Source organism: Colossoma macropomum, unplaced genomic scaffold (genome assembly GCF_904425465.1).
Source record: "Colossoma macropomum unplaced genomic scaffold, Colossoma_macropomum, whole genome shotgun sequence".
Taxonomy (NCBI): domain Eukaryota; kingdom Metazoa; phylum Chordata; class Actinopteri; order Characiformes; family Serrasalmidae; genus Colossoma; species Colossoma macropomum.
The window spans coordinates 95,650-116,996 of record NW_023494794.1 but is presented as its reverse complement, the minus strand read 5'-3'; the positions used below and the strand labels follow the sequence as shown (position 1 = coordinate 116,996).

At 40.2% G+C, this 21,347-nt stretch overlaps 4 protein-coding genes across 4 annotated transcripts; 3 read left to right on the top strand and 1 right to left on the bottom strand.

Moving 5' to 3' along the window:
• The first annotated feature begins 224 nt into the window (after positions 1–224).
• mia (MIA SH3 domain containing) lies at positions 225–3,961 on the top strand. The gene is made up of 5 exons (XM_036580889.1): positions 225–265; positions 1,643–1,781; positions 2,398–2,531; positions 3,517–3,627; positions 3,733–3,961. The coding sequence occupies exons 2-5, from the start codon at positions 1,646–1,648 to the stop codon at positions 3,754–3,756; spliced, it is 405 nt and encodes a 134-aa protein (XP_036436782.1). The 5' UTR covers positions 225–265; positions 1,643–1,645; the 3' UTR covers positions 3,757–3,961.
• Positions 3,962–5,329: 1,368 nt separating this feature from the next.
• cunh11orf1 (chromosome unknown C11orf1 homolog) lies at positions 5,330–7,543 on the top strand. The gene is made up of 3 exons (XM_036580888.1): positions 5,330–5,762; positions 7,117–7,186; positions 7,310–7,543. The coding sequence occupies exons 1-3, from the start codon at positions 5,532–5,534 to the stop codon at positions 7,486–7,488; spliced, it is 480 nt and encodes a 159-aa protein (XP_036436781.1). The 5' UTR covers positions 5,330–5,531; the 3' UTR covers positions 7,489–7,543.
• Positions 7,544–12,988: 5,445 nt separating this feature from the next.
• Positions 12,989–16,436, bottom strand: cryabb (crystallin, alpha B, b). Its single transcript, XM_036579804.1, has 3 exons — positions 16,103–16,436; positions 15,213–15,335; positions 12,989–14,713 (listed from the first exon to the last, which is right to left on the bottom strand). The coding sequence occupies exons 1-3, from the start codon at positions 16,292–16,294 to the stop codon at positions 14,510–14,512; spliced, it is 519 nt and encodes a 172-aa protein (XP_036435697.1). The 5' UTR covers positions 16,295–16,436; the 3' UTR covers positions 12,989–14,509.
• Positions 16,437–17,848: 1,412 nt separating this feature from the next.
• On the top strand, positions 17,849–20,813 carry hspb2 (heat shock protein, alpha-crystallin-related, b2). The gene is made up of 2 exons (XM_036580886.1): positions 17,849–18,082; positions 19,886–20,813. The coding sequence occupies exons 1-2, from the start codon at positions 17,989–17,991 to the stop codon at positions 20,299–20,301; spliced, it is 510 nt and encodes a 169-aa protein (XP_036436779.1). The 5' UTR covers positions 17,849–17,988; the 3' UTR covers positions 20,302–20,813.
• The last annotated feature ends 534 nt before the right edge of the window (positions 20,814–21,347 follow it).

Sequence of the window (21,347 nt, the reverse complement as noted above, 5' to 3'; positions counted from 1 at the left end):
AGACTCTGTAACTAGGTGTAGACGTAGCCAACGTAGCCTTGTAGCTTCCTCTGGAAACAGTAGCATGAGTGTGAGTTGGTGTTGGGTCAGCAAAGGTCAAGCTCGTCCACACAAGCAGCAGTCTGTGCAACTCACCTTGCCACTTCCTGTTTTCCGCCTCACATATTTTCCCTCCAAAAGGAACTGAATAAGACTAGTGATGTTGCTCCAAATGCTGGACTCAAGCTCACTCCTCCGGAGCAAACTTCAATAGTTAAAATGACCGGTAAGGAAGATACTTTCATATGACGACATGCTGGAAACATGGCGTTGTAAACAGAGGTAGATAAGATAAGAGACAGATAAAAAAGATTTATTGTGTGACATAACATACAGTCAATCCCAGGTGTGACCAAATAGCCACAACAAAAACTGCCCGAACACATCAATGCAGTGCCTTGTTTTCCATATGATTCAATAACTATGGGAGTTAAAGGAGCATTCTGGTCTACAACTAACATTTCATATGTTATTTATTGTGTCATATAGTATTCTGTAGTGCATCATTGCACCCAAGGGCTTATCAGTGTGATAGAAATGAATTATTTCATATATTTTTTTCTGTTTCAGTCCATTAGTGTTCTCTCACTACAATACCCAGCATGCATTGCACAGACACATGACACAACCTTTGGGAAACCCTAAAATGATCCACAAATCCTACCTACTCCGACTGAAGGCTAATGAATGCATGAATTGCTAGCTAGCATTAGCTATATAGTGCTAACCTCAGTTGGTCCCCAAACTTTTTTTTTCTTTGTTAAAGGGATCATTTATTTGTAGAATTAGCCAGCTAGCAAAAAATGTATCCAGTCTAAAGCACTTTAAAAATCTTGGAAAATTTACGTCTACCTTTTAAGATTGTTCATCAGACGGGTGTTTTTTGAAAGTTTTTTCTTTCCAGTCCACATATTGTCCACAAAAAAAACAAACAAACAACAACAACAAGATCAAAGCATGTGTCTTTAAGACAAAAACGTTCTTTACATTTAATGCAAGTCAATGTAACAATATTTTATTCCAAGTAATATGAATTTTTCACAGACTATAAATGACAGTTGCTGTGGTCAAATGATGTAAAAATAAATAAGTGAAGATTTTGTTTTAGACAGCAACGATGTTTAAGCTAAGCTGCAAAAAGCAGCCCATTTTAATTTAATCTTTATTGTGAATTAGTGTAAAATGTGTAAATGCCCACATTTATATATGCCCACTCATTCAGCCTACAGCAGTTAAACCACCCATAAAAGCTGAAGTGATATGAACGGTTGTTACTGCAGACCGTGAAAGATGTGGGGATAAGTTTTAGTCCAAACTTAAATTAGGACTGTTTTTGGTACCTAAAACCAAACGATTGTAAGTGTCACTTGAGAGGGGAAACAACAGAATACTAACTAAATGTACAGTATTGGCACTTCAAGCATAATCAAAATGGATCAGGCCTCCTACTCCTGCTGCCCTACTAGGGAATCATTTTTTTTCAGAAGAACTTGGCCATTAGTCCACACTGTGGGAGAGAAGTGGGGGCAGGGCCACAACTAAAGCCCCTCCTCCGCCTGCAGACTTCACTCAGCCAGACCTTTCAAACTGAATTGAACTGCAGATCATGGCAATGGAGGGACGCTACGCTAACTGGCCGCTGATCCTGGTGCTGTGTGGCCTGCTGCCATTAGACGTGCAAGCTGGCAGGCAGATGCCCAAACTTTCTGACAAGAAGCTGTGCGCCGATGCAGAATGCAGCCGTGAGTAACAGTGTATATTCACTGTACAAAGGTTTTTAAAGGCATTATGTATGGAAACGTTGTTTATAAGGACAGAAATGCTATGTTGTATTATACATTAATGTTTTTGTTTGTAAGTAAAACTAATGTTACATTTCCTTACAGCATAACCCACCATGCTGGTGTATTAAAGCGTTAGTTCAGAAAAAATCTGATTTCCCTTTACTACAAATGTCCATCAGCCAATACGTCTGATATAAGTTTTTCTTCCTTTATTTTTTTTTTACACTTGATCTACAATGCTAAAGTAGCTAACCAGCACTGGAAGCTTATGTCCCACCGATTAGCCACAGCCAACCAGGGCTGAAAGTCCAAGAGAGCATAATTGTCCTTGTTCTCTCTGGGTGGGTCAAATGGTCCTCCCTTTGTCCCACCATCAACATAGCATTACCATAACAGAACTGGCAGTTAGTGTTCTCCTCCAAGTGTGCTGAGCTGAGATGTGCTGGCGCTTCATGTGAGGAAGCATGTGCTGGCCTTCACCAGCTTGGTAGCATCGTGTGATAGCAGGAGAACATAGAAATCAGACTGTTCACTGAACTACTGCTTCATACCTAATATACGCCTTTGTCTTCAGATCCTATCCTCATTGCTAGAGCCCTCCAGGATTACTATCCCCAAGATTGTCGCTTCATTCCTATCCGCCAAGGCCAGCTCGTCTATGTGTATGCCATGCTGAAGGACCAGGGAAACCTCTTTTGGGCAGGCAGTGTGAGTATCATAACACCAGCTGAGGGAGGATGCTCTTTTTCTTTACAGAAACTTATTTACGGTGTTTTAATCAGGCCAAAGCGACCTGATTAAAGACTGATTATAGCTGCCATTACATCAGGTACACCCACCAAATGTGTGCACTTTGTAGCCAATTACTGACTGTAGCTCAGCCTCCATCTGCCCCTTCTGTCTTCAGAAAGGGACCATGATGAGACCACCACTGACTAGATATTATTTGGGTGGTGGACAATTCTCAACACAGTAGTGACAAAATTTCTACATAATTAAATGGATAAGATGTAAACAAAGTCATTCAGAGTGGTCTGATGTGAAATGCTGTGTTCTAGAAAAACTTACCAAGTACGAATTATTTGCAGTGGTGGTGATAGGAACCAGACGTCTGAAGTCTTTAATGTCTCTGCTACTTCACAGAAAGTTATTACATTAAATGCCTGATCCCCAAAACATTGTTTTACGATAGTTCTGAGATAAAGTTTTGGCCTAAAACATATTTTTAAAAAGCCGTTAATGGCAGAGAGAGGGACATGCAGGACTTTGTAAGGCACATGTGTCAGGCTCCAGTCCTCGTGGGCCAAAACACTGCAGACTTCAGCTCACTGCCTCATCAAACACACCTGATTCAGCTCATCAGTTAATTAGCAAGGCCTTCATGAACTGAATTCAGAACGTTAAATGAGGGTAAACACTAATCTCCGCAGCAGTTTGGCCCGTAAGGTCACCAGTTTGACATGCCTGTTTTAAGGCAAAATAGTCTCCAAAGAAAATGCATGTATTCTGGTTTGACCACTATTTTACTGTTATCAACATCGCATAAAAACTCATGTGTAGGTTGTCATTTTGTGAAAGTAAATAAAATGGCTGTATTTATGTTGTAGACATTCCCTTTTAATGTGTTTATGAGTGCTTGATGGCAGCCCATGCAAGATGTGTCCCTTTTGATCGAGGATGTTTCTGGGTACAGGTCCAGGGGTCCTACTACAGTGAGCAGGAGGCCCGGCTAGGCCACTTCCCCAGCAGCGTTGTTGAAGAGACCCATGCTTTAATGCCTGCTGAAGTTGTGGTCCCAACGGATGTGAGTGTTGAAAGCTTTTCAGTACTTTCACTATGTTTTGAACGCTGCACAAAAATGATATGCTAATACTTACATGAAAATGCAATATGGCTTTTATTACTGCAGAAATGGGATTTCTACTGTCACTGAGACTCCGACACCATTCAAGGCGAGATTCACCCGTGAACCAGTGAACATGGCTGCATCCTTCACTTGCACTTTACATGATCTGCTGTAGGTCTTCTAGCAAGCAATGCAACCCATCATACAGGCCATTTGGTCAGCAAGAATGCATTCACTCACAGACTCACATAAAATAAACAAATGAAACAGCTTAGCACAGAAAGTAGGTAAAAAATAGTGTTCTTATACTGTTTAGTGTTCAATAAACTTGAGCTGCTATTAAAAGGCTCCTGATTGTTTTTTGTATCTTTCAGCTATTGCATTTAAATGTGAATAGAGTCCTCTAAAGGTAGAGTTAATGTTAATAAACCAACTAATGTTTCTCAGCCTTCTCCATAACTGGATCTGTTCAGTGTTGTCCTTGCTAGACAGACCAGCATAGACTCGTATAGATGGTCACTAGCAAAACCAACATATCGTTGGTGATGGAGCAAAACCTCCAAAATAGTACATTTACAGGAGAATGAAAAAAAAGTTCTTAATTAATTCATTTTAGATCATTTCTATTGGTCTCTTCAACATTTAACACAATGCAAAAGGTAAGTTGAACATTTAAATTATGCCAAAAAGTAAAAAATGGAGATACACAGGTTTTTTTCATGACAAACATGTTGAATATGCTGTCTTTTTGAATAGTTCACACATTTGCTCGCTTGTTTACTGATTCTCCTTAAAATCTCTAATAAATATGTTCAGTTTACTATGCAGGTATATGACCTTTTTGACCACAACCTAGCAACTAGCATTAAAGGGGAATTTCACTCATTTTTCAAAATTTCTGAATAATTCAGTCATTGAGATGTAAAAAGAGTCACCCAGAGTGTTTTGATGTGAAACGGTTCTTTGTAGAGAAATTTACATACTTATATTTCTGTACAGTGGTGGTGATATGAACCAGGGGTCACTATGTCTTCAACACAAATATAGCCATTTTATTTACTATCCAAAAGCACCAGTGAACCTTCTGAGTTTTTATATGTAATGTTGATGATGGTAAAATTGTCAGAAATCTAAAAAAAAAAAGTTTCCTTTTGGGGACTATTTTGCCTGACAATGCCCTGCGTGTATCCCTCCTCCATGAATGGATTAAAATAAATGGATTAAAATACATTTTAAGGCGTTAAACTCTTCAGATGTCTGGTTCCCATCACCACCACTGTGAACAGTTCTGACTCCGTAATCTTCTCTAGAACAGAGCATTTCACATCAAACCACTCTGAATGACTCTGTTTACATTTCAACCACTTAATTAGGTAGATTTTTTGAAAAATCGATGGAGTTCCCCTTTAACTCACTCAGGCCAAACTTAATGGTTAGTGAACAAATCATATTAGCTAGAAAGTTATTGTACATGCACTGACACAAATGGGGCCATTTATTCAACACTAGCATTAGTTACAGTTAAAAAAACCTGTTTACATATTAAATAATCACAGACACGCTGCCATCTTCTCACCGCTTCACAGACCGCTACTACTCTCCGGCACACAACGGAAAGTCTAAGCACACTATAGTGGGAGTCAGGTGTACCGGTGGGAATTGGAACACTGCTTCAGCACGGCTTGATACAGAACACAGCCATGTCCTCTTGTCGCCATAGAAATAACTGACAACAAAGAGGAGTCCGTGATGAACCGCTCTCGAGAGGCAGGCGCGCGAGGATAGACTTAAAAACGCGTCCATTTAAGTCAGAAGTACCGTAAAGGCACCGAGTCGCTCTGGACCGCTCCGCTGTGGTCAGTATGGACTTTGCCCGGATGCAGAGCAGCCCACCCTTCCACTACACGCTCCGGGCTTCCGGGCAGAGTGAGGTTTGGCGCGATTTCACCGACGAAGCCAAGTTCCGTCAGTACGGGTGGCGCTGCTCCACGACCGAGGACGCGTATTCCCCCGCTACCCTCATCGGAAACTGGGCCGAGAAGAGGTTCGACACTCGTCGTGCCAGAGAATTACGGCGCCCCCTGCCGTCGCAGGCTAGTATTGCTGCGTGTTTGCGTGCACTTCGTTAGAAACTCACCTTGTGTTTCCACTCACCGGTCACTTTATTATGGGGTTTATGGGCTCTTTATGCGCTGCTCGTTTAAGGCAACAATCAGAATCACGATTATATAACACGATTACTCACAGACTTTGGAACCATTATGCATTTATTCTTTTAATACAGTTCAAATACAAGTTTAAACCTGAAAAACAAATGTACAAAAGATAAATAAATGAAAAAAAAAAAAAAGTGTATATATATATATATATATATATATATATATATACACATACATATAGAAATATGTATATATAACAAATAAATAAGACCAAAATAAATGAGAAAAGTTTGGGCTTTTAGGGAGGGCGAAAGCGCGCTGCTATAGAGGAAAGTTGTGCGCTGGATTTATAATAACAAGACAAAATGAGAGCATCAGTCAAAATCAAGACTGAAAATAAAATTTAGTTAACCGCCCAGCCCTAGCACCTCCTTTATAGTTCCACTTATAGGTCCAACAGTATCAGTCACTCTACCCCATTCACTGGTCAGTTTCTGACCACAGAGCCGCTGTTGACCAGGTATTATTTGGGTAGTGGATCGTTCTCAGCACAGCAGTGACACTGATGTGGTGGTGTGTGTTTGTGTTACTGATGAGAGAGGTCCATTATCCAACATATCCAGCCAAGAGTGGCTTTGAGCTCAGAAACTGACCACTATGAGGAGCTATGGGGGGGCTATACACAAATTCTGTATAACAGATGGGCTACAGTCTAAATGTACACCAATAAAATGGAGCTACTATGCGAATGTCTGTCTGAATATACACACAGTTGTATGCAAACGTTTGGGCGCCCCTGGTCAAATTACGTTTTGTTGATTTTCTATGTAAAAGTAAGTTAACACATCAGAGAACACACGTCTGCACAATTTAAGGTACAATCTGTTACATTTTTTATAATATGATATCACTGTACAACTTCACAGGTTTCAAATAATTTGGAGGCTTTAAAAAGCTTTATACCACTAAAGAATTCAGTGAGCTCTTTAGAATGAATCACAAATGTTTGTAAAGGCATTTGATTTTATATACCTGTAGCAATGAGACTGAATAAAACATCTGAATTCAATGATTAATATATATATATATATATATATATATATATATATATATATATATATATATATACCTGGACCTAATAAAATGGACAATGAGTGTAGATACAAGGTAGTAACCTATAAAGTGGCCAATGAGTGCATATAGTATACTATAGTATACAAGTTCTTGCATTTATTTATCAATTTGTTAAAATTTATAATTTATTTATGTCACATGATTGTAATTCCAGTTCTCTCACTACTTTGAGACTACATACTCCTCTGCCTACTACAAGGAAGACAAACGGCCAGTTTACAGCAGTGAGCCTCTTATGTTACCTTTATAATCCCAATTTCTTGTATCTGTCTGATTGTTTGACATGTACACCAGGTTTATGGAATAGTGTGTCATTGTTTAGAAATAGACTGTCTGTACTCTTTCAGCTGTGAAGAGAGAGCCCAGAAGCTTCCCTGGTCATCAGCCTGAACTGGACCCTCCCCACACCAAGAGTGTGCCAAACTCCTGCTACAGACTGGACTTCAGCCGGCATGGGCCAAATAGTAGCTCAGCTGCACCCAGTCCAGAGCTCCCGCTGAAGGAAGAAGGAGCTAGTGACTTATAAAACAGCTCTTTCTTTTCATTCTTTTAAGTGTGTGTGTGTGTGTGTGTGTGTGTGTGTGTGTATTGTATTGCACATAAATATAAGGTATGAACACACATTAAACAGAAAATTACACAGAAGCCTTAACAACTGTGTGTATATATATATATATATATATATATATATATATATATATATATATATATATATATATATATATGTAAGTCAGAGATGAAAGGATCGATCAGTAATGTAGCGGTAACGGCCGATTTTTAGCCCAAATATGCAATTGGATATTTCTTGAACATGAACCCGATCCTGAGAGCTGATCAATGATGTAAATATATGAGTCATATTTTGCTAGAATATAACTGCTGCACCATTTAAGGTGGAACGGAAGAATTCAAACAAGAAGTTGCCGAATAGGAAAACAACTTTAGCTTTGCCGTATCTATTTCACTAATGAAAAAGGTTTTTCCTAAAATATATGATTATTTAATTAGGTTTAATTACCTATTTGGCTCCTACTTTGCTGTAACCTTGCTGTGTGAACGTGTAGAGCTGTAATTATCACGGTTTGTTGTCAAAGCTTTGAGTATTCTATTCTATTAGCACATTGGCATCCATGCACTAATCTTATCTTGGCTTGGCTTACACTGCACTGGCTTCATGACCTGCGGCTTTGGCAGGGCTGAAAATAAAAATAGGATGCAGAACTACAAAAGTGATTGTATGTCAGCCCTTTTTTATCCATCCATGAAGCAGGAGGATTGTGTTGTCCTGTTAGCTGTGCCGGTTGCAAAGGCTCCGGTTATTTTAATGGTTATGCTAGCCTGAGGCGCCAGAATGTAACTGCTGCGCCATTTAAAGTGGAACAGGAAAAGGGATGAGGAAGGTGCTCTGTTTCTACTTGACAGGTGGGTTATGTTAACTCATTTTTGCTGTTTCACAGAATCAGTAGGTCAGTAGTGTTTTGTCCTGTTTGTTAATGTTTGTGACAGTTAATCCCAGCTGGTTAGCATCATAGTAGCAATTGTAGTGACAGTTTGCTAACCCACCACCTACTTAACATAGTTACACTATTTGCTGTGTTGTTGTTCGCTCTTGTGTAATATCACGGTTTTTGTCCATATAATGCTTGTGAAGGGTTTTATGCTAAAGAAGATCTAAAAAAGTATTGTTTGCCTTAGCAGTGTGTGTCCCTGAATCTGGGGGGCGGAGCTTCTGAAGGAGCACTGAAAGGATGGGTGTATTTTGCTGTTGAGTTCAAATAATAACAATCGTTCTCCAGAATCACTTACGATAGATATGGGCCATCAGCTATCGGCTAATCATGCTAAAAGGTGATCAACGATTAGTATTTGCTCCAAAAACACTGATCAGTCCATCTCTAATTTCAGTATTTAGTGTGTCCAGCCTTCATTACAGCTTCCATTGTTGTCAGGAGTCTTGTTTCCAGTTTTTTAAGGAAATCTGCAGGGATATTTTTCCATACTTCCAAAGTTCAGTCTTCGAAGTTGGTTGCATTTTCTGCATTTAACAATCCAAGTAATCCCAAACACTTTCAGTGATATTAAGGTCTGGACTTCGGCGTGGTCAGTCCATTGTTATGAGAACACCAGCAGCTTCTTTGCAGATGTTCTTACTTTTTGTCTAATTCTTTGTCTCAGTAATGGCTTCTTAACAGCTACACATCCTTTGGAAATCTGAGTTGCCTTCTTACAGTGGAAGGATGGACAGAAACACCTGTGGATTTTTCAGATCTGAATCAAGAGTGGAGCTTAATTTTCTCCTCTCTCTCAAAGATGAAAGCTTTAAGTGCTCTTTATCTGATGGGGAAAGTTCTGGTGGTCTATCAAGTCTTGCACAGAAGGCCCAATTTGTCTGTATATTTTAATTTATTTATTTTTTTTTGGTAATTCACTTATTTTCCTTTGACTTCGATCTTCCATATGCCAGTGGATTCTCTTATATCTAATCTCCTCTTGAAATATAAATTACTTGTAATGTAACTTGTTAAAGGCAGGTCTGATGAAATTTAATAAATGAAGGGTGGTTCTCTGACCTTTGCCCAGTACAATATGGTTGCAAACGAGACACTGATACAGCATCAAATTTTGAAACATTATCAGATCCATTGGCCTCAATACCCAGGCATATATAGCAAATAATAAGGGTGTAAAATTTGGCAATGCTTTTCAATTTTTAACCATACAGTCGATTATAATGTACTATAAACTATTCAACATTATTTTGGCCAAAATAAAATATTTCTTCTATTTTTTAACATTACAAACAAGAAATACCAAAATAATCGTCCAACTCAATCGATAAAATCGTCAAAATAATCAAATTAGATACATTATATAATTTCCTAAAGAACTGAAATTGTTCTAAAATCAGTATAGCACATAAATACTAGATCTACTGAATCTGTTCTGTAAGCACTTCCAGCAATTAATTCAGGGATTTTAGCTCTTGTGCTTGCATGACTGATTTCCAGGACCTGCTATTCATTTGATATCTTTGTTTGTTCTATTGTATTGCACTGTGAAAACACTGGTAGCATGCCATGGTTTCAGCCTGGGTGAACTTCACCCAAGCGTGAATGGCATGACAGTGTTTACAAAGTCTGAACACGATGACGTTTCCTTTCCTGTTGAGAGTTTTCGTCCTTTTCCCAGTGGTTAATGTCTTGATAGTTCCTTTGTGTGATCTGCTTATTGATCATGAGGGCTGTTATGTGGTTAGTTTTAATGTTGTTTTGCATTGTGAGAGAGTTTATCAATATAAAAAACATGCAAAACGAAGCATTGGATATTATGTCAGATTATTTTACAGAATTAAAGTCAAACTACTACAATAAACTATAAAGCCTTATAAATTCATACTTTAATTAAGCATGAATCTGCCATGTCTGTAGTTTTTACAGGCCTGATAATAATTCTGGAATGAATTCTCATCTATAAATCTCTGATCTTCCTCAGTGATAATAATAATAATAATAACGATGCCTCCTTTTTAATTCATTTTTTCTTTTTTCTTAGACAAGGCTAACAGTTAAATGGACCTTGATCTGACCCAATTCCTTCAAATTACATTACCAGACTACCTCTGGTTAAACAATTCCAGCTCCGGTAGGGCTTAATACATACATTTGTTTTCAATTAATTCCTTATTGTGGTGTAAACATCTGCATTGAAGGTTTGCATAGTTTTATTGTATGAATACTTGAATACTGCACTGAATACTGTCTGTATTTCATTTATTTGCATTTATTTCTTTTTGTGCTTGTCACCCACCGTCTTGTCTGCTGGTGTCATTTTAAACGTAGCATGGCTGGGACGAGAAGGACAATGAAAAATAAAAATTCATTGTTACCACAAGGTCTTGCCTCTTAATGGCCTAACTCCAGCATTTCTGTTGAAGCTTTATAGCCCATCCAGACCACTATGCTTAGCTGAGGCAGGTTTACTGCAACCTTTTAAGATCTCATACAGCTCACTTGGTGGAGGATCATTTCCTCATACAATCAGAAGTGTTAAACTAACACCCAGATTGTTCATTTGAACAATACCTTGCAGAATATTTGGTCCCACTCTCTGCTTTGGGCAATTTAACACTTCTAGTGTTGTTTTGTACTCCAAATGCCAGTGAATAACAATTAACACTACAAATTCTACACTGATGATTTTCCTGTGTATAGTTTCTAAACTCTGGAACAGCATCTCAGACAATATTAGGAATGCAAGCTTGATAGTTTTTTTTTTTAAAAACAGATTTGTTTAGACTCGCATATGGCTATGGTTGTTTTAATTTATCCTCATTTTTCAGCTTTACACTGATTTTCAACTAAAATGAAAATTGCTGTACAGTCATATGCAAACGTTTGGACACCCCTGGTCAACTTGACATGAAAATACGTTAAGCACATTTTAATCCACAATTGTTGTTTGTTTGCTAAATTTGCCCTGTGCAAACATTTTGGTACATTTTATATTTTATGTTTTTCCCATGTGTTCAACTGTCTTCTTTCTATCACTACCAACATCAGTCACTCAACTTGACTCACTCAGATTTGAGTTTTTATCCTCTAAACAAGGGCTGTCAAACTTAACCACTAAAAGGGCCATATTAAAAATCTCAACAAATCCTTGGGTCAGCTGCAGCTGTGTTTTCATTTTTACTTACCATTTTGCCATGACCCCCAACTGACCATTATTTGTTCAAAATATGCCAATACTACAATGGCAAAAATAGGCACTTAATACTTGAACAATTCAAAAATAAATTTAAATAAAAACAAATTGTTCTGTATAAAACAATAGACTACATTAGCTGCAGATAACTGTTAAAACTCTTTAAATGTCCCCAGCGTACAGTAGGTTTAAACTGCCCATTCACTTGAACTAGACACCTGGCATCTTTTTTCGTTTGTTTTGTTTTTGTGGTGCAGTCCTATAGATCGTTGTTGGGGAGGGGGTGGGAGCACACATTATGTTGCAGTGCATGCTGGGAACTGCAGTGAAATGGGCTAATATTTACAGAAAATTAAAATAATTTTGTGGACCGAATAGGACTGTGCCACGGGCTTGACTGTGGGCCTCGTGACACATGGGCTCTAAACTTATCAGACCTATGATGTGGGGTGCAACAGTTTTACTCTGGTCACTAAGCTAATGCTAGCCTCTGATGCTACCAAGAACATAACAAGATTAACATAGCTAACTTCTCTTTACTGCCTCAGATCTGAGTCTTTATCCTCAAAAGTTGCATCAGTGAAGCTTTAGTGAACCAGAATTGAGTCTGTGCTGTGAAGCTATTTTTTTGGCCTGCTCAGTAAGCTAGCATTAGCCTTTGGTACTATCAAGGTCCATATAATGAAACAAGATTAGTACAGCTAACTGCCCAAAAACAAACCATAACTGCCCTGTCTTTATCCTCAAAAGTTACATCACTGAAACTTCAGTAACAAGGACAATGAGTGAAGCTGTAGCATGCTAAGCTACTGCTGCCTGCCACTAAGACAGTTCTACCCCATATCTGACATGGTGTTTAGATAGAGGTAAATATCAATTTGACATTGTCATAATTTTTAATATCAGCATCTTTTATTCATTTTAGCTCACTGCACTGTCCTAACATCTCACACATGAAGTCAGCTATCTTAGTGATTGCTCTCTGTAACTGCAAGTTTCCGGTTGGCACATCATAATCCTCTCATTAGCATAATTTTGTACATTGGACTCTGATCAGTTAAAGCTCATTCTTGATGTACTAGTCGCTTTTTTCAAGATGAGAAGGTCTGTGTTTTGGATGGAAAAATGTGACCTTGGTGCTATGGTAACACATTTAACATAAATCTATATAATCATAATGAGCCATTCAGGAAGAGTTAACCATTCAAAAACCATGTTTTTGAGTGCAGGAAATCTTTAAACTTTAACTTGTTTTAACCATTTGATATGAACACCCAAACTAGAGATATGGATTATGCAACTAGAAAGACACCAACTCCCTCTTTGCCTTTGAATGATCACAGAATTTATTAGAGTTTGTAACCATCATTACACACATATGGAGCTGTCGTGTTTACACGTTGCTGAGAATCATGAGGAATGTTGAAGCAGTGAACACAAACAGCAGAGACATTTGGAACTCAGGGACTCGGGCCTTTACACTGATCTGAGACCTGTTGCATAGTCTGTTCTTACTGTGATTCAAAAGACTGGGAAGAAAGAGCTGATCCCAAAACAGTGTAAATAGCAAGGTCAAGCCCAAGTGCATGAAATGCCCACGTGTGTGCCCCCCTTCACTTGTGCCTCCTAGTGGTCAGAATGTATCAAAAGTGTCAGTGTTTCTTGTCACAAAATGACATTATTATGTTTAGCAGCTTTGTCAGTAGTGCTTTTGTGAGGCGTTGCTGTGAACATGGATGGTGACCAACAGATAGATGGTAAACAACATAACCTTTTACCTCTATATAGAATATAGACACACACACTTGAACTTACTCTCTCATTCTCTCAAGCTCAGTTTTATACTTTTAGAAGCACATTAAAAAGTGAGTAGACACAGTCTTTAAGAAATCCTAACACCTCTCAGTCAACTGTACCTTTGATTTAGTCTGGAAGCCCCAAAGACCACCACCCAGTAGATCAGATGTTTTTTGTGTGCCCCAATTCTCGTTCCACTGTACCTAACTGTATCGTCTTTGACGCACTCAGTCATAACAGCATGTTTCCAGAAACCACATAACATCACACCAAAACGTCACATACAGACGTGCCTCCAGAAACATATAGAAACAAACAACAGACAGAGGTCACTTTTTTCATAGCGTTTCCCCTCTTCCCTCGCTACCTGCACCTGATCTCCGAATGTAGTCTGGTCCCAAGTCCTTCATGAACAGGAAACATCAAATCACAAAGCAAATCTCAGTACCACCTCCCATTTTGTGTGGTTGAAGCACAAGAACAGTGAAACTACAGGAATCTTACTTCTCACTTCTTTGAGATACAAGATTATGGTGTCAGAAATTCCATCACACTATTCTTTCTCTGATGTCTTTGCACCATATCAGCACAACAAATGCCCAAAGGTCCAGTCTGCCTACACTCAAACCCTCACAATTCTCAACTCCGTGTAGCCATTGTTTGGCATTGATCAGCTGTGAGAGACAAAGAGCCCTGTTGTTTAGCGCCATTTGGTTTGGTGGAGCCATGTGTTTTATGACCAGCAGCCGAGGGACACAAACAATACTCCTGTGGTGTAATGATGTATCTCTGGAGAAACTGTGTAGATCTACCAACCAAATTAGACAAGGCACTAATTATCACTAATTAGCAAAATAACATGTCCTTTGATTGCGATTAGCCTCTGGAAAGGCCAGAACTCCAGACTTGTCAGAGCCCAGGTAAATGCTAGCAAGGGCTTGAATCTTGTTCTTCCCCAAAGCATGATGTGAAGGTGGAGGCAAAGTGCAGGGGAGCACAGTGGAAGGGAGACTGGGGTTGACAGACTTGCACAAGATCTAGCAGCTTTACTTTTTTTGTGGGCCAGACAGAGCGGGCTTGTCCTCCCGAGTGATAGGAATGGGGCGCTCCGGAGCATCGGAGGTCTTGCGAGGGGCCGTCACCGTCAGGATGCCATCTGAGGAGAGCGAGGAGGTGATGCTGGCTGGGTCGACCCCGGTAGGGAGTCGGTATTTTCGGAGGAACTCTCGTGAGATGGACCCGTGGTCATCCTGGAGGGCAGAAGGCACATTATGGGCATTAAACAGACTGAAATATGATCTTGCAGTGCTCAACACTTCAGCTGTGTGCTTTAATGGGTATTAGTGTAGCATAGCAGTGAGTCAAGCTAGGGTTCAGTTCCATGCTTGGGCAAAAACACATGCTATATCAATAAGAGTTCTTGGGCAAGACTCTTAATGCTATGTTTGCTTATATTTGTAACAGGTCAATGTCTGTAATAAAGATTACATTCTTCATGATAGCAAATTTCTCCCTCATAAGTGACCTGCTTGTCATGTTGATGTAGGGCACTGGCTCCAAATGCTGGAGTACTGCCCTGTACATTTTAGTGTTATCCTCACTCTAACATACTTACTACTAAACTGATCTTATATAGTGAATTGATAAGCCCTAAGTTGAAGTGGGTGTATTACAGTAGAAAAATAGTAAAATGTGTAGGATATGGGCTCTTTAGGGCCTGAGTTGCAAACCACTGGTGTTGGGATTTACCTGACGGTCCTCATGTTTAGCATGAACCTCAATGTAATCACCCACAATCTTAACTGCCAGCTCCTCAGGTGCGAAATGTTTTACATCCAAACTGATGGTAAAACGGTCCTTTTCCATTTTCATCTAAAACAAGAAGGTACAATGTGATTTAATCACTTGCATATTTAGAATTGAATAGATTTGAATAGAACCAATAGAATTGGTTTTCTTAACATTTCCTAACATTTTTCCCAATGGAAAGCTCATATTAATAAAGATCAATACAATTCAGTTCAGAGTAACCTCAGACAGCTATGCAAAATCATCATGAGAAAATGTTTGGAACACAACAGGGACATTGTTAATAACTGGCTAGTAACAGTAGAACATTACGTCAACTCCTAGGACAAAACCTTGTCTCCAAAATCATAACTTTACAGGAAAAGGAAAAATGTTCTTGAGTTAATGTAAAAAAAGTTTATTCCTAGCAGTTTTGAAGCATTTCTATTGGTCCATTCATTAAAATCTTTTCACACAATTCTTATTTCTCAGTATGTTTTGGCTATGCATTATTTTTTATTAAGAAAGAGTGTTGCTGCAATCTTCTATATTAATAGCAGGTTGAGTTAACAGATGGAAAAAGTGAAAGTCCCCTCATTCCTATGCAGCCTCAAGAACTCTGTTTAGCATCTTGGATGACTGGCAGGAAGCTTAAAGTCCAGAGAAGCAACCTTCCCAAATAACGTCTCCTTATTAGTCCCTGTGTCATTTATGGAGAACATCACTAGCAATGCACCAAACCATTATCCAGGCTTATGCAGTGAGGATAGAGAACAGCTGAGTGTGGCTCTTCCTGTACTATATGTAGAGTTATAAGTGTGATGAAGAAAAAAGGTATCAAATCTGCTTACCTCTGAGAGCCCACTCTCCACCCAGCTAGGCCAGCGAAAGAAGGAAGGTCGAGGAAAGTACAGTGAGGGGTAGGGGGTCAACACCTCGCTCTCTGTGATATGCTCCCCGAAGTGCTGGTCAAAGATCCGGCTGGGGAAGAAGGATGGCCAGAAGGAGCGGCGGAACCAGGGATGCTGGATGGCGATGTCCATTTCGTCTCGTGACCTCAGGCTTGCGCTATCCACCTCAGGGAAAAACCTGGTGTGTGCCCTGCCTGCCCACTTATATACACCAACAGCGGCAGCCACAGAGCCAGGGCAAGCCAGCTGCGGATCTTTCTGGAACAATGATGTAAACTGTTTTCCTGCCCCCGCTCCACTTGTTCCCTCCCTCCCACTCTCCTCTGCTAGCTGTCTCGTCCTTCTCTTCCAGACAACTCTCTTGGTATTTATCTAAACCGGTGGTGTGATTTCATTCACACAGATACCGGCTGGATTACGGTGCAGGCTCTGAATACAAGCAATGAACCCCTGTTGGAAACTTTGCCTGCCAGCGCTGAGGGTAGCCTTTGGTCTTTTGGCTTTTTTGGCACAAATACTGTGAACCCAGCAGGCCAGCTGCATGCCAGGGCAGATTAGGACGTCCATGTCCTGACATGGCAATACAGTCTGAGGTCTGAACCCCCTTTGAGGGCCTTTTGTCTTTGGCAGAGCCGGGTGCGTGGCCAGTTTGTTCGGAGGCTGCTGGTGAATGCCACTAGGATCATTCTGCTGGGTTGAGCACCATACAGAGACAATCTGCTTCGAAAGAAACATTCCCCTGGTGCCTAGCAGCCTTGGTGGGTTTAGTCAAACTGGCACAAGTGCTCGGCACAGAGCCACTTGCCTAGTCGGTTTCAAAACAGGGTCAGTTGTTTCATACTCAGTCTGGCCTACCCAAGCACTTTGCGAGAGACAGTGGAAAGACTACATTCAATAATTATAACATGATACTTGCTTTAACTCAAGAGTTCCAAAACTGGGCCCTGGAGAATTCTGCCCTGTATATTTTGATGTTTTCTCTGCTCTAATTCAATGTATCCAAATAATCAGCTAATTAACAAGCCCTTCCAAAGATGAAGTGGGTCTGTGACAGCAGGGAAAAAGACTAAAATGTGCATGCCAGGGGTACTTCAGGACTGGGAACCACTGCTTTAGCCTTCTACAACCCCTGGAGGGCTGATGTCCAGGACAATTTGGTGATTTCCCTGTTCAACACATGACTGATAAAATTGGGAATTAACTGGTAAGTTGATAAGGGGTGTTTAAGCTGGGAAATGACCAAACTGTGTTGGGTTCTGGCCCCCCCAGGACTGGAACTGAAGAACTATAGGTACAGTTCCCATGGAGAAACTTGGGGGTAAATTCCCTGATCATGTAGCACAGGAAAAACTCCCTGACCTCTTCATCCTTAGCCACTGAGCTGCTGTTAGTTAATATAACAGATACATCACTGTGACATCACTGTGTCTATGTGCATCTGTCTCCCCCAGTCGCCTCTAAGTTGACAACTCATCCATTAACTCTAATGAACCATAGAACAGGTGCTAGTCTACTCTTCTTTGGGAGAAAGACAAGCGCTCTGAACAGAGGCCCAGTACATTGCTGTCTGAGTGCCCAGTATTGTATCACTCAGTTTTGACCCGCCTTATGCCATGCAATACCAGCATGAGTGCCACAAGCTATTTCTAGACCCATTTATCACCCAGGTCCAGGCACAAACTCGCAGTCTCTCCGGCCCTCACCCTGGCTGTGCCCTCTCTTTTCTCTCTCACTCTCCACTGTTTGTTGTGCTACTGAAAACTGTCAAGCCAGAAAGGACTACTTCCTCTTCCTTTGGTTTTTGGATACCCGCTCCATGCTTCAGCATGGCTGACCGCACCGTACCCCACGCTTACCCCATGAGTATGAACTATGAGATGTGCACTCCTGCTCGGATCTATGACCAGAACTTTGCAGAAGGTAAGTAAATCCTCAAAGAAAGAACAGCATGTGTTCAATCAAATGAACATGTAGTTTTAGGGAAGCCTTTCAGTTGAGGTTACATTAGTTAGATAAGTTTCTCAAAAGGGGAATCTGACACATACTGGCACTGCTAGTTCTTTCATTCACATGCCATAATGACAGCAACAAAGTTGCTCATACACCGAAGAATAAGATTAAAAGGCAAATACTTTTTTTTTATAAGGCCCAACTTGCACAACAGATTAATTTTTAATATAATAGTTCTCTTCACGTTGTTAAATCAATCTAAAAACACAAATATATATAACCAAAAAACCGGGGTAACATAAGCTGTCCGCTTGCCAATGAACCTGCAAAACATGGGCCAACTGAATCTACTGACAGCAGTTTATACTGGAGTGAAATATAAGGCCTAGGTTGATTTATATTTAGAATGCCGCACATGACAAAGAGTCCAAAGCTACCACACAAAAATAACTGTCATCCACTGATAGACTAAGCATGAACTGGTTTCCATATCCAGGACTGAGCAAACCACAGTTCAGTCGTGGGCCTTCTGTTATGTACAAATACTATTTTTCCCACAACTTTTGATAAAAAACAGACACTGTGTGAATGGAAACTGATTCTTGGAGTGACACTGCCAATACTACCTGAAATTAGACCTGACGTAGCAGTTTCCGGAGTCTTGGAGAGGGCAGGACTTTCTATTTTTACGGTGCTGTTAGGCAAACAGTGTTTGGATGTCCACACTGCTCACAGACTAAGGAACAGCAACATTACATGTTTATCAAACACAACAAATATCCAAAAATGGAAAAGACATTCAACTAACCAACATGTTCACCTGTTTTATGAACCCATATTTGTTTATCAGGCTAAATGCTAAATGCTAGCTTGACACCAGTAACACACAGCTGCCAGTTTCCTACTGCTGCAGATTGCTAGCTGGCATGTTCTCAGTGGCATTTATTATCAAGAATAAATGAGAGCATGCAGGCTAGCTAGCTGTCCAGAGCTGTAAGAAAATATTTCAGACTTCACTGGGCTTAATGTAGGGCACACTTCAGTATAACACAGTTTTGCACAGCTTAAAACCTTGACCATCCCCCCAGTGACAGACAAGCTGGCCAAAAAGTTGTTTTCATTTCATAAGATGATGGTTAAGAAGATTCTGGTTCCCTGCACAGCTCACTGCAGTTCAAACGAGTCAGAAATGTTTGTCAGGGTTGCCTGATAGGGCAGGACCCCTTATTTAGCATTTTAATGCAACTTGTTGAAATAATTATTTAACAAAGAATTTTTTATTAATTTGTAATTTATCAATTACATTTTAGAGAATTCAGACCAACGAATTCTGTCAGATTTGGGCTGGCAAGCTTATATAAGAGCCCTGTGACTGGATCTTATGTATGGTTTTTATGACCTCCCTTTTCTCTTCTACTTTTCTCTAATCAAGAGCAAGCAGGCCCTTCTTTATACAGACAATGATATTGGAATTGTTTGGAGTTGTGTTTATTTATTTATTTTATTGCAAAGAATGAAAGCTAGCAAATGCTAGTTAGCATGCACTATGGTTTACTTGGTAATCCTATAAGTTCTGGACCGCCATGCCTACCAGTCTGAATGCTTCACTCCTCCTTATCCATACACTGCTGGAAGTATGTGTGGAATGTTTCACCCAGTGTGAAGGCTGGCAGGGTGGAAATGAATGTAGGCTAAGCTGTCAATTAGGATGTTTTCATTACATAATACAATGCCTTTTACTTTGACTTTTAACCCCGTTGCTTCTCCACACAGCACTGAGTCCTCAGGACCTGATGGCTCCAGTCTTGTACCACGGCTACTACATCAGGCCCCGAATCAACAAACAGCTGGAGAGGGGCTTCTCTCAGGTGGACAGCGAGGATGACTGGTACCGTATTCAGCTGGACGTCTGCCAGTTCACCCCAGATGAGCTAAATGTACGCACGGTGGACAACCTGCTGGAGGTGACCGGACGCCATTCGCAGAGAATGGACCAGCACGGCTTTGTGAGCCGCGAGTTCACGCGAACCTACATCCTTCCCATGGGTGTGGACCCACTACTGCTCCAAGTCTCCCTCTCACACGACGGCATACTGTGCATTCAGGCACCAAGGAAGGTCCAGGATCTGGAGCCAATGATCAATCAGCTCAAGATCAGAGTGGACAAGAAGGGAGGGAAGAGCAGCTAGAGTGGACAGATATTTAGATCTTTTTACTAAAGGAAGTAAACATTAGCTTTTGGGAATAAAGTAATACCCAGCCTTTTCTCTGATTTCATATCCCCATGCTCACTTCCTCAAGCTGCTTTTGTCTTTGGAAAGTCAACGCAGTGGCAGAGAGTTACCATTTTCAATGGCACAGTCTGTTAATTATGGGTAGTGTCTTTTTTTGCAGATTTGATTTTGCCAAAGTACCACTGAAAGAAAATTAAAAGCGTGGAGGGCTGGATCTCTCTCACTGATGTCACATACATGCTTTTCCAGCCACAAAGAGAGTGAGCTTGATTTGCTAAGTTGTAGGATTTGAAGTGGGTGGAGTCAGTGGGTGGATGGTTAAAGCATAGTTTGCACTTGGTTGTGTTTTTTTGTGGCTTTTGCTACATAGAATGCTGGCAGCTATGAAAAAGCTAGGGATGCCCAATTGGATTCAGCAAAGATTGGAATCAGCTGACTTTTTCCTCACAAATACAACTGGCAATCACCCAATTATATATGTAAATAGTGTGAGCCAGGTAAGTGCACACGTAACGTATTTGGATGCTACTGCTATATTTATACCAAAATGGTGTAAAGCATAAAGCCACAAGTCACACCGAATGCTTGTAGGCAAGTGCTGAAAAAGCAGTTCACTTGAAAGGGAAAAAGGAATTAGCTTTAGTAGTGCTTGAACTTTGTGGTACAGTCTTATGCAAAGTTTGGGCACCCCTGGTCAAATGACACGTTTTGTTGATTTTGTAATTGAAAATAAATGAACACATCCTCTACAGAGAACACAATTGTGCACATTTGAATGCATACTTATTGGGGGAAAAACATAAAATGTGGCCTGTGCAAAAGTTACAGCATGTTTTATATTTTCAGTTGTATTTTTTACAGGATGTTACAAAAACATGGCAGTGGTGTTCAACTGTTGCATACATCTGAATTGTCTTTATGAAAAATTCTAAATAAATGAACTGCTCCACAGTCAACACAATGTTCTTGTCACTCAAAGTTGCAAAGAAAACAAACAAAAA